Source organism: Rhynchophorus ferrugineus, unplaced genomic scaffold (assembly GCF_030347505.1).
Source record: "Rhynchophorus ferrugineus isolate W39M unplaced genomic scaffold, kcgeb_rfMv2 rfM3, whole genome shotgun sequence".
In the NCBI taxonomy this organism is placed as follows: Eukaryota; Metazoa; Arthropoda; class Insecta; order Coleoptera; family Curculionidae; genus Rhynchophorus; species Rhynchophorus ferrugineus.
The window spans coordinates 36,228,442-36,242,942 of record NW_027472582.1 but is presented as its reverse complement, the minus strand read 5'-3'; the positions used below and the strand labels follow the sequence as shown (position 1 = coordinate 36,242,942).

At 30.4% G+C, this 14,501-nt stretch overlaps 1 protein-coding gene across 2 annotated transcripts in view; it reads right to left on the bottom strand.

The window, feature by feature from the left end:
• LOC143193136 (uncharacterized) overlaps nucleotides 1–14,501 on the bottom strand; it is a 153,016-nt gene that overhangs the window by 42,613 nt on the left and 95,902 nt on the right. For both annotated transcript variants that reach the window (XM_076399118.1, XM_076399120.1), the window contains exons 4-7: nucleotides 13,421–13,620; nucleotides 8,648–8,839; nucleotides 8,440–8,585; nucleotides 7,293–7,466 (exon numbers count right to left, since the gene is read on the bottom strand). In XM_076399118.1, coding sequence (XP_076255233.1) covers nucleotides 7,293–7,466; nucleotides 8,440–8,585; nucleotides 8,648–8,839; nucleotides 13,421–13,620 — 712 coding nt within the window. The remainder of the gene's footprint in view (nucleotides 1–7,292; nucleotides 7,467–8,439; nucleotides 8,586–8,647; nucleotides 8,840–13,420; nucleotides 13,621–14,501) is intronic.

Sequence of the window (14,501 nt, the reverse complement as noted above, 5' to 3'; positions counted from 1 at the left end):
TGCTGTCGTACCGTACTGATTGTTTTCAATAAATATGGTCACTATTTCTGCTCGTTCTTGTGGCGTATATTTATCCATAATAAAATTTGGACGTCTACACAACACAATGGTTAAAGCAAAACTGAGCTAAACGTCACTTAACCAAGATGGTGTGCAATCAATATGGTGGCGGAACTTTTGCCCCACCATTTACATCATGGACTTGGAGTGCAAACAAAATGACAGATTGTACACTCTTGTCTATCACAATCGCAAACATTCAAACTTTTAGCGTTCTTAGCAGTAAAACAAGCAGTTAATGCGGTTTATCTACTTCTTTTACTGCTACATCATCAGTATGCAAAATAATTTGTAGTAGATTTACCTTTCCTACACCAAATCTATCTGATTAAATTTAGAAAATTATTAGAATAAAACCTTTTTGTAGTAATTTTAATTTTCATAAACAATTACAATTACAAAATTAAATAAAAAACAGTGAAACCAATTTAATTACTGTTAAGTATTAAGCGATCACTGTTAAATATGACAAATGTCATAAAAACTGGTATTGGAAGTATAAATATATAAGATATTATAAAATATTATTTATAATATCTTCAAGATTTCCTTTTTTAAACGACTTACAGTTTGCGGCGCTATTTATGTATTCAATATTATTAGGACCTAACCATTATAATATACGTTATAATTAACTTAATCTAGAGTCCCACTTACAATAGAATAGCCTAGTATAATCAACAAAACAAAGTATATAGAATATTTATTAAATTACAATTCCTTGCTACGTAACCAGTGGTAATTTATAATGCATTTAGTGCATACAAAATAACAAATTCTATGATATTATTGAAAATTGAAGTTACTCTCTCAACTCTACCATTATTATTGCTCTACATAAATCGAAAACGGCCTACGATACGTTCGATTCGTTCAATGAATGCATAAAACGGGTTGAACGACCCCGATATGTCATAAAAATACGGGCAGAACGTACTGAAACGATTTGTGTTCGATTCAAGTTCACGCAGATTCCCGACATCTCGTCCGAACGATTAATACGTCTACTAATACCGAGTTTCACCGCTAGAGGCGCTTTTGTGAGGCTGAACGGGGCACACCTCGTTGGCCAAAACGCGAGTTAACGCGTAATTTTTCTACGAAGCTGACCGTTGACATTAAGGATTGTCCGAGCTACAGCGACGCTCGCTTTGAACGTACGTACCGGCCTGACTCGTTGGCATAAAATCAAAGAAAGTTACTTATAATTGGTTTCGGTTTATATACGTGGAACGCTGCGGGCATTATTATAATCCGTAACCGTGAAATAGGCGCTCGCAAATAATGTGTTTTCATTGATTAAATTACATTCATCATAAAACTTGTATGAATATATTTTAGTTATCAGATTCAAACTCAAACAAGGTTTACATTAAAGATTATCTTATGTTAAAGATGGCCAGATAATTGGAACTAAAAATAAACTGCAAAGATTTAAAATTTATTTCATACAAAAAAATTCCAGTAAATTTAGTTCTATAGTCTGGCTTTGCTATGAAAACATCACATGAGGTACGGGTTTACAGAATAAAATGTAAAATCTATTAAGCAATAACACCAGAAAACAAACTATTCAAACTCCAAATTTTTTTGAGATAATTTTCACACTGGTTAGTATCTAGTTCGGTTCGGTAGACAAATACAATTGTATAGATTCCACCAAAATACAGGAAACTATACCTATAGAAGAAAAGAAATAACGGTCGGTATGAAGAATTTCATATTAATGAAGAAAATTAGTCGATTCTTCTTAAATCGTACAATTGTAATAATGGGTAAAGTAATCCAAATAAATACTAGTGTATTTCTTGATTAAAATTATTAAAATGAATACACAATCTAAAAATTGTTAAAATATGTCAGCATCCACATGAATAACAAATTTTACTACAACTATATTGACAAATATATTAAAAAGTTTCTCAGGCGTTGTTTCAGTTTCGCTCAATATTATGTTAACATTTCCAAGTTATAGAGACAGAGAAAATACGTAATACTTAAATACACGTTTGAGTTTATTAACAATCGTTCAGCAATAGACCAGGTGCATAAAATATTAGATATAATCGGGAAGGTCTATGATGGTAAAAGTTATTTTCAGCTATATTCTTAGATATAATATGATACTGATATGTAATGTTCGAAAATATATGGCATATACAATCTTCTTCATAAACTATAAAAATATTACCGAAAGAACGCATTGAACTATTAAAATCCCACATTACAGCCAGAATGTTTAGAGTGAATCAAGAAGAAGCCTACTCTACAATTAAAGAAGCTAAAGCATGTATACCACAAGGAAGTGTAATTGGGTCAATTTTTTACTTACTCTACACATGTAATATACCACAAATGGAAAATATCAAGATAGCTACATTAGCTGATGATATGGCGATTCTTAATGTCGGAGGCAATAGCGAAGAAGCCACACCAAAATTACGACAGGAATGTGTCAAGATAAATAATTGTACCCAAACCTTGAAAATAAATATAAACAAAAATAAATCTGTGCATGTGTAGTTCACGTATAATAAGACCGCACAATCACCAATAACAACAAACAATAGTATCATTCCATATAGCAACAACGCTAATTATCTCGGAATGAATCTTGATGCAAGACTTCGCTGGAAGAACCATGTAAAAAAGGAAAGAGCTGGAACTAAAATATAGGAAAATGTATTGGTTAATTGGAAAAAAACACAATTATCAATATTATATATAACAAATTTCTATTATACCAGCAAGTGTTGAAACTTATATGTCCATACGGAATTCAATTATAGAAATGTTCTGCGAAATCTAGTATAAATAAAATACAAATTTTCTAGAACAAGGTCCTGCGAAGTATTGTAGGTATGACCAGATACTATACGACTGATTACTTGCACCAAGACCTTCAGATACTGTCACTTGTCATGAGGATGAGTGAGGTTCTATTGTCATGTCGATATCGAACAAAATAATCCTTTATGAACCAAAATAAAACAAAATACGTTCTAAAACCAGTAGGTATGTATAATATTCTTAATATTTAATAATAAAGGAATATCCTAATTAATCAATATTCTATAAGTAAGTGTTAAAATAATTTAGTGTTCTAGTATAACGAGAAAAAGGTACAGAAATATTTAAGTAAGAACAAATAAAGGAATTTGCAATAATACAAAAGTACAAGTAGAAAAAACAGTACAAAATTAACTTTTACAAAAATTAAAAGCATTTGTTAATATTATTATATTAAAATTATCATATAAGTCTTAGATGTATTCATGTATTTCGATCAGCGATAACTATATATGTAAGCAACTGTTAGACAATCTAACCCAATTATTAAATTCGATGGTTTTGAAATATCTCTATATAAAATAACAATTATTCAAAAATCATTATTCAATTTTTTAGCGTATACTGAGACTAATCATTAAACACTTAAAATTGAATTTTCGAAATTTGTTACTATGTTATTATTTAATTTGAATAAATCTGCTGCCGAAGCCTATCCAGCACTTACAGACGTTATACTGATGTTACTCCATCACAACCCAATAATCGGTTTTGGTTTCAACAACTTTAATTGAATAAAAGTGGATCTATTGATATGAAAATTGTATTTACTAAGAACGTAAACAGTCATGGGTTCATCCAGAAGAGCTGAAACGAAACATTCATGGTCTTAAAGTTTTGCTGTGCATGTATTGGGATCATCTAGGTGTAATATATTACGAGCTGCTAAAACCAAATAAAGATCAAACGAGCGAGTAACAGAAGCAATGTAATCGTGTTGAATGAAAATGTCCGCCCACACTTTGCAACACTTACACTGTTGCATCTGGAATGGCAAGTTCTACTGGGCCCAGCGTAGTCACCAGCGACTACCTGCAGATAGATGCAGCACAGCTTAGCCGACACACAAAATGCTGAAGAAATGCGAACATGCATGTTGCCCGAAATAAGGTAACAAATAAAAAATTATGGATGATATATTGATTCATACATATACAAAAAATAATCAGAATATATGCAAGCACCTAATAACTATTAATACATATCTGAAAGAATTAATCGACGCCTATAAAATTTTTAAAGCGCCTTAAAATATATATATACCTCTATAAAATAAAACATTTTTAATAAAATAATGGGCATGCATAAAGACATTAAAACAGTATTTCATTGATGCATATTCGTTATTTGATATGCATATAAAACTTAGCAACTTAGTCAAACGATTAAATGCAGCTATAACATGTAAAATCTATAAAACTTTAAGTTAGAATTTAAGAAAGTAAACAAATATTATGAGTTAAGCACTAAATTAACATTAAATACATTAAATAAATTTATTTACATTCTAGGAAGAAATATTACTTTAACATAACCATTAATCCTGTGCGAAATGCAAAGATAACTTTTTAACTGCTTAAGTCAACAAAAACATATTAACAATCTTCACAATTAGATATCAAGCTCCATTCAAGCTTCTGCGATTATACTTATTAACAATGAAAAACTAGGTGTGCTAGTTTAGTAAACTTTTCTGTTATATTATTTATGTCAAGTAAGTGTGACTATCACTTTACACACTGTTATTTGTTGAAAATATTAACAGAAAAATACTTCGTTATGGTTTCGCTTGTAAGGTATGCAATCAGAAAGTGTTATTAGTATAAAATCACTTCTTAATTCGCAAATAAAATAATATTTTTGATTTAATGTATTACATATATAAAAATAGTATGTAATTTTATAATTAATTTTCATATTTTATTTTAATATTGTTTACTACTTAGATTAACGGTTATAAAATATCAATAAGGTAACACGTTCTAAAAAGGCACATGTTCTAAAATGTAACTGTTACATCCAAAAAAATACTAAATATCGTATTGTGAAATTTCATTAAGATATACGAAAAAGTACATATGGAGATTTTCTTCAAGTGCTAAGTGATTTATTAAAACTGAAAATCAAACTGGCATTCATCAATATATTATTGAACATACCATCCATCATTCTAGCTGGTCAGATTACATTTATTTTGGACAGGCCAGAAGAGTTAAAATAAGAAAACCTGTTTGCGGCGCTTTGGGAAGAATAGTCCAACAAATGTTACTCAATGTGTAACCACAAAAATTGTCATCAATACGCTGCTGTTGGTGATATTGTATCTCAATTCTCTTTTGGTCTTTGCTATATATGTCTTTCTATGGACTTATTGATATAGTCAATATAATTTGACCCTATTTTCCAATTTAGACAAAGATGTGCTTACACAAAATCGAACAAACTACAAGATATAAACGTAAAAATTTTAGACGGAAATAATAAAATAAAACTACAAAACAATTGACTACTAAAACGTTGACTATTTATATAAACTGTAAAATAAATGAAATAGAGTATATATTTAAATTTTCAAAGAATAAATAAAAAATATACCGGAAACACCAATATCAAATGAAGGTGACTATAGAATCGATGACTCTGTATCACTATAGAAAAAGTTTAAATTATATGAACTCAATAGTTTGTTATAACATTAAACGTGTTTTTCTTCAAATGGTCTTTTTAGATACGGCCAACAATTATCACTCGAGTGCTAATGAACCGCTTAATTTTAAATTTTACGCAAACAACGTTATAATAAGTTCTTACTATTTTGCATTTTTTATAAAGGTACCATTTTTATTACCATTTTATTTTTATGTCTGTGACAGGTAGAAGTTAATATTAAGTAAACAGTTTTATAAGTCAGTTTTTTGTCCATTTAGTTATTGGAATACTGAACCTGAGTTGTTTGTCGTTTTTCAACTTCAATATGCCGGTTATATGTTGTTACAGATTTTATCATTTAGGCAGCGGTTTTGCCGATCTAGCCTGCGGTCCTGACTTAATACTAAATTGTATATAATGCACAATTGTAAGAGCTTTAATCTCACACACTTTCAATCTTATTCAACAAGTCCCAAGTATCAATATATCTTTAAACTATATTTAAATCAGTTCAGATCAATGATGAAATGAAATGAATTGATGATGAAATCCACAGTTGTTAACATCATCAATGAGTTCCTTTTACCAAAGTTACAAACAAACTTTTCAAGTATTTCGTTTGCTAAATGAACTCGGCATAGCCTTCTAAAAAATGTTTATCTCAATCAATACAGTTCTGTTGGTTCTGTAGAAGTATGAACATTATTTCCCAAGTCTCGACACAGGAGCCGTTCTGCTCTCGGATACTCTCGAATTCTACTATTGAATTCAGTTTTTTCGATTTTAACCCATAAATTGTTTGCGGCTTGTCTTCTGCAAATCATCTTCCATCAAATTCCTACAAGATTGATAAGAGATGTGGACTACACAATTAGGATCACTAACTAAGTTGTTGTCTCTATAACCTTGTCTAAGCAGATCCAACATCTCTTTCACTCTCTCTCTCTCTCTCTCTCTCTCTCTCTCTCTCTCTCTCTCTCTCTCTCTCTCTCTCTCTCTCTCTCTCTCTCTCTCTCTCTCTCTCTCTCTCTCTCTCACACACATACACACACACACATTTGATATCGTTACAAATCAATATATAGTCGCAATATGCTTTGGTACTGGTAAAATATTTTGAGAAAGCTATTGTGAAGCTGTCCTAGAGATTGGTTTCTCCATTGAATGGTTAATTTGAATGACTGAACTCAATGCACTAAGAGCAAAATATGGGAATCGTACAAATCAGTAGGAGGAAAGGCCGATGGTAGACAGATATTAGATATAAATGAATTTTAGCAAATACCCTTGTAATTGCCTATGTAAGTTTTTATTTTGTTTTTGTACTTTGTCCTATTACTAAGCTTAGTTTAAATATTTTGAGAGTAGTGCTCATTAGTTGGAAATATAATATGTTTAATTTTTTTATTTCTGTGTCATAAAATGTATGACATAAATAGTAACAGCTAAACAAGTAATTTATTAACAACCACTATATTCGCCACTTAATGTAGAATAACATACAACTGTGTTTTTAACACATTTAACATCGTAATTGAATTTCATATTAACAAATATTTTGTTCACAAATATAACAGCAGATATATAGCTTGCATAAGGTTAAAAAACTTCAGACACATGTGTATTAAAACACCTGTTTTATGCAAATTATTAATACACCTGTCTGTGTCCTTAAACATCACCTAATATATACAAAATTTAAATTAAAAAACAGCTGTAAATATGAAACTTACCACTGGTACTTTGGGTTTCCAGCGTGTGGAATCTGGAATCTGGTGTTTCTGGACTTTCTGGGCTAGGCGGATGATCAGATCCAATTCCAGAGCTTCCTCCCGATGACTCTAATCGCTTGTTCTTTGCATTATTCCCAACAATATTAGCATTTAAACATCTTCGAAGCTCTATGCCTATTAGGTAAAATAAAAATACAGTTGGAGACTTGCATGTATTATATACTGCAACAATATTCATTTACATTTAGGTATAGATGTTAGATATATTTTTTATTTTAAAGTGTCCTTTAGTAACAAATTTTATTTTAAACTCAAGTATCATCTATTATTATTCATAATATTGGAGTAACTTTTAGGCATTCCACAGCAAAACATACTTCGACCTCTTCGTAAGTGTAAATATGCTATGTATATAAATTATACGCTATGATTCTAAAGAATCGGTGTTATAATTGGTGATAAACATGACGTGTGCGATAGCATCTCATTAAAATGCTTTCGAATCCTTTCACTTTCCTTTCGAAACAAGTATATTTTCGCATCTTTTAACATATTCAGAACATCTCTGTTTCAATTATCGATTTAGTATGACAATATGGATTTAACAATGTATATTCTATATATACGGATATTATTATATTCTCCTGATCTATTTATAGGTTGTAGTCATCCAAAATCATTTTAAAGTGTATTATCATGGATCCATAATTTGAATTGAGAAGAAATAACTTCTTTTTTATTTTTTCGCCGAGATTTCAAGCTGCATGTTATTAAATACACTTTTCTATCAAATAATATACCATCTGATTTTTAATTATTCAATAACTCTTATATATATGTAAAGCCTCTAAAAAATTTTACATGGATTAAAATACATAGTTTTCAGGAGATATATCTAATAGGAATATTTTTCCTCTTATTCAAAATGACCAATCCTATTATATAGATTTCAAGAAATATCACATTAGAATAACATAAAATGGTCATTACATTGAGTTATAGATTATAAGTTTGTACAGAACGTGTCATTTATATAACAAAAATCACCATCAAAGATATCTAAAATGTGCCTGATATTCAAATGTAATATTTAATTAAATTATCTGAATGGTCTAACCTCAATTTAATTGTAAAAACTAATAGATACCTGTGAGATTTCCTTTCTGTCTATGTACAGTATCGTAATCTCTTGGAGGCAACAGAATTGGTGAATTCTTCTTTCCCAACTTCTCTCTTAATTCAGCTGCCACGGAATCATAGAGGGTAGATATCCTTGTATTTTCCATTGCATATCTAATTAGATATTAAAAACCAATATTAAATAAGTTAACTAAATAGCATAGAAATAATATCACCTCTCCTCACTGCTTTCTGATTCCCCTCTCGAAGTACCAGTATCGCTACCAATACTACTTTCCAATTTTTTTGATTTTTCAACAGGCTTCAATCTATTTTCTATTTCAGCCATTTTCTTCTGATTTTCTGGTCGTTCGATGAGAATCTGAAGTTGCTGCTTCAAATGGGACGCTGTTTCTAACGAATCGCATCTATAACCAAAAAAAAACACTATAATTTCTGATGTAATGAAGATGGGAGAGTTTTTGATTAATTTGTAATAATCTTTTAATGAACAGAAATCGACCTTGTTAAATAAAACGATTACTATTCAGAATTTAATTGATTGATATCGTATTAATATTATGACTGTCCATTGTACTACCCATCGACATGGTGATAAAGAGCTCCATTATTATCACAAATTAACTTTTGATGTTGAAAACATGTCAGCTTGGAAATCTGGTACATAAAAGAAATCGAATTATTGGTCTTATAAGTAATATAATAACTTTTATTTAACATTTTTTTGATTATAACATTTTCTGGAGCAAAATTATTAACAGTAATATTTAGATATTAAACATTAACAGTAAAATTACAAATAGAACCATATATAATATTAAAGTGTATTTTAACTAGGAAATTAACAACAACATGTCGAAAACTCTTCTAATACCAATCAGTACTTATTTCTGAAAGCGCCATATTATGCCGAAATTGTTTTTTTATTGCCCACAATCGCATACCTGAATTCCATATCTTCGAATAAGCTTAAAAATTTGCTTATACGTCAGTACTTTATTTTATGTTTTTTTTTAATATTCAATTATTACATTGTTACTAGTCGTTTCCGACTAACCTACAATTAATTTTTATGATAGCTTAAATCTAGGTAAATATAAACTTTATCAAATGGTTTATCCAAGCAAAAAATTGTATCCAAATTTCAAAACATATCTATGGATGAATATCCGAAATCTGACGTTGTTGAGTTTCATTGCTAATAAAATAATTGTTTCCAATGTAAACATATAAGAATTTACAAAACCAAATCGTAGTGTACCATTAAGTTTTACAGCGATTTCTTATGTATTTGACTTCAACTACTTGACATTAGCACATTCTACTTTAATTATTCTTCGGGGAATAAGACAAATATGCCGTAATATTTTATGTAATTACGCTTCAAACAATTACAATATTCAAGCCGATCAACAGTCTGTGAGTCAGTGAGTCACTACTCAGAACCAGTGAAGAAGTCCATTTTGGAAAATAAGTACAATTTTAAAAATAAAATTATGTTGGCATTAATTTATGATTTACCAATATCGTGAATATAAAATAAATTACTAGACACTTATCTTTCCCTTTAATTTTTTATCTAGTCAATGAACATAACGATGTTACACCGTTGAAAATGACCCTTAAAGTGAACAGCTCCTTCTGTAAGATCTGTACTTTTCAACCGTGAAATCAGATTAAATTAAATTATCTACTTCGTTGTTTCTTGTGTGCGGCTTTGGTATCTAACTGTTCGATGGTCAACTATTTGCGCGTTCACCTCGTTAATCTTAATGAATCCCACAAAAGCCTCGGGTATCATCATGTTTCCTATAATTTAACAACAATGTTCAAATTACATATAATAGCTATAAATTCAAATTTCCAGTTAATTTACCTTATGTATATCTACACAATTTAAACATAATAATATTGCATAATTTATAACATGTATTAACGCCATGCCTAATTTAACCATTTGTTATATAGTTGAAATTATATTGTGTCCCAATGTTATACATTATTAAAACAATATCCTACTTCCTGTTTTCTAATATGATATCAATAACACAGTATTACCGGCTTGGTGACACAGTGGTAAAGACGATGGGACGGCCCTCCTACTGTTGCGATAGCCGCGGGTTCGAATCCTGCTGGGGCATGGTCGTAAATTTATGTTTGTGATTGTTTAAAATTTGTGAATGTTAGGCAAAAGTGTAAAATTCGACGAAAGAAAATGATCCCAGTCACGCCAGTAACCAGGCTGGGTAAAACAGGATGTTTCCTGGGATGATTTCTAGTATTGGTCACTCGCCAGTCGGTAGGCTTAATGCAGACCGTGGTTCGGAGCACACGTTAAACTTTAGGCCCTGTCCAGATAAACTCATAGTTGGTAAAAGGAGACTTTAAAATATATTTTTAAAAAAATAACACAGAATTTTATTTATATCTGATATACGAACGTTAAATATATATACCGATATGCAAGGTGACTAAAATGACTTGTTTTTAAAGAAACTTATTAATTGTTTTCGTTCTTTATGGTATTGAACTATAGAAAAGGGATTTTATAAATTGAAATAGATTTTACTATTCAATAATCTGCTAATTTATGAGCTTTACCCACAATTGAATATACGCAAAATAAAGCTGTAGTCCCTTGAACAAAACAACAGCCATTTAAAATATTTAGAATTATAGTCATTATATATTAACAAAATAAACGACAGAAAACCCCAATCGAAGAAAAATTAAAAAAGAACAGTTTATAGAAATGTTTGTATAAAATATTATTAAAATATTATTTTTAAAATGTCCGTTTTCACCTTTTTCTCAAAACTCGTCTTTTCCCATTGTAAAAAAAAAACAAAAAGTAAAGTTAATATACAGTGAACTTAATAAGAGGGAAAGGTTTGACATAGAAATAGCGATCCAATCAGTAAATTATATTATCTGCCTGGATGTACGTGTCATTAATATTGACATTTGTTCCCCTCAATTTGGTTCTCGCAAGCCCTTAGCAAGCAGTGAAAAACTGAGAGTGCCGCAAATGAATATGTTTAGAGTCTCCAGATTTAGAGAATGAATACTGATGTTGGAAAAGCGCTGCATGAGATATCTTGGAGCTAAGAAAAAGGTAGAATGTGCATGTAAAAAATTTAATATTTTTTAACGGAAATCGTTCCATAGTCAACTGAGATATTTTCACCTTAACTTGCACAAAAATGATGGTGAAAGAATGATGTATGAAAATGATACCTAATTATTGAAATATAATAAGATTTTGAGGTGTCTCCGGTAGATATTTTATAATGTATGACTTTTTACGCGATGTCGTCTATAATTCAAAAGAAAATACTACCTACCTAAGGCTAAATATGGTGAATGGAACAGTTGCGAAATGAAAATGTGAAAATATGCAAAAAAAACTAAGTAATTAGTCTACAATGCTAACCTTTTTTGAAGCAAATATTTAGAGCCAAACAGCTCATAATACTCAAAGAATATTCCTTATTAAGAGTTTGACTTGTTAAAAGGATATTTTAGTAATGATGATACACACTAAATATTTAATTTAGTATTATTTCCTTGATAAGGATTTATTATTATTTCTTGAACTGTTACAAACTGTTGTCGTTAAAAGTCTACAATCAATCATCGTTGGAGCTACTTGCGGAATCTAAAATATTAGATGGATTTTGAAATCGAAACGACAAAGAAACCTGGGGCACTAGAATACTTAAACGATACTGAAATTGATGCACAGATAAGAAAATATTTGAAACAATTGTTGACTGTACCACTAAAGTATGTCGAATGTCTACTGATGATCAATAAAAACAAGCAAAACTAATAAATTTCGAGAAATATCACAGTTTAAAGAGACATTAGGTAAAAACCAAATCTAAAATAAGAAGTCTACTGGAATGGTTTGGATACCGATTTGGAAGTTGCTTCATCGAGACGTGATCGAGGGGTAAAAATGAATTTATCAAAGACAATATACAAAAAGCAGATCGAAGCTTCGTAAGGTCATACGATAAGCGTTTCGAACAACGGAGGGAGTTGCATCGTGCAGCTCTACAACAATAACCCACCACAGATCTTTGACTACTCCGCCAACAATTCACATTCTAAAAACTCCGTGTCTTCATGATGTACCAACGATAGACAAATTGTGAAGGGCAATAAAATCATTAAAGTGTTCTAAGACCGCTGAAGTTGCCGAGAAATGTTCAGAGCCGGTGGAAAAACCAACATTCAGACTCTGCTCACAAAAATGTTGCGATCAAAGCGAGTACTGTCAGCCAGGAAGAAAGCAATATTTTTTTATACAATAAAAATGATATAGTAAACATTGTAAAAAAATCTACGTATCAAATGAATTCATTCATTTGATACACAACAGTCAGTAAACCGTTAAATAATAAGGTCGCAGATTAGAATGGTTTGGATATGTATGTTAAATGAAAGGGGAACAAATTGCTCAGAATCTTCTGTGATAAAATAAACCCTTTGAGTGGAAATCATAGTGAATAGCCCCAAAAATATATGAAAAAATTTCATACAAAGTGAATGTAGTGAAGGAGTGAAGTTTCATACAATATGAATAACCGAAATATTATAAGAATCCAAAATTATGGCGAACAATAGCAAGAGCAAGGTATCGGTTCAGAATTAAACACTAGACACTCTCAGGCTGCAGGCTATGGATTAATGATAAAGTCTTAAAGTTAAAATTATTGTATTTCTATTAATAAAAGTGCTTTATTACGAATAATTATATACATCATTTTATTTTCATGCGTGCTCACTATCGACGATGTCCAATTTTGTTCCTTTGCAAGTCGAAGTCGTAAATGTATAAATTTATAACTGTATACTGTTATTTCAAAGTAAATTATTAAACATGCCTTATTACATATAGTAGTAAATTATTTATTTCGTCATATCGCATGCTTATTTGAAACAACAATCGCTTAAAGAGATGCAGTATATGTTTTTCTTACCTGTAGGCGTGGACATGTAATGGACATTTCGTCACGGGATTGAATAATAGCAGGATGCAGGCGATAATGTCCTCGTGCTGATAAACGTAGGTGATGGTATTGTGTGGTATGAAATGTTTTATGGTTTCGTTTTTGGGTTTTGAATTCTTAGGGCCTTGAGATACCACATTTTGAATAATCTTCAAACCTTTATGGGACACCTGCAACAATAACATAATTAATAATTGATCAGCAATATATAAATTAGTTGTAATCTTATATGTATATATAAAAATGAATTTCTATTCATTTGTAATACTAAAACTCAAAATCGGTTGGACCGATTAGGTAAGTAAGTATATTGAAAAAATGGAATAATATAAAGAAAATATTAATATAATGATAAGCTAAAATAGTAATATAATAATAAACAAAATAGTAAAAACAACAATTTTGTTTTCTCGGCATTGGCCGTTGAATATTTTACCACTATTTATATTTCATACACATGTAAGTATTTTTGATAGATACATCGATTCAATAACGTGAAAATCAATTGAAAAACAATGGCATATATGGCAAATACAATATAACTATGTGTTAATATTGAATCGTATTCCAATTGTGTCCTAGTAAATATTTGCCAAGAATAGAGTTGAAATATGTTGTGACTGTTTATGGTAAAATAAAATTTGTAAACGTATTTTACATTTGTTATTATTTAATCACAAATTTAATGCGCTAGAACATTCTTTACTTTTATGATAAACAATTACAAGAAGTCGTCTTCTCTATCCATTCTGACTTAGGTCGTCGAGGTCAATCAACCGAGGTAGATCACCTCATGTGCTAACCGCATTGATGATCAGGGAGAGACAAAAATTATAATATTCGAATAGGTATGTCACAATTGCATTCGAGAGTGAATGAGAAATGAAGAGAATAGGCTTAGAATGCAATGAGTTCGTACATAGGAAACACAACAGCAAACACGACACTATGTAATTGAGCGATTTTATAGACGCAGTGCTTCTATGATCCAAAAACGAGAAGCACCCTACTACCATCCAGAAATAGATTATGGTGCCAAGATATCGGATAT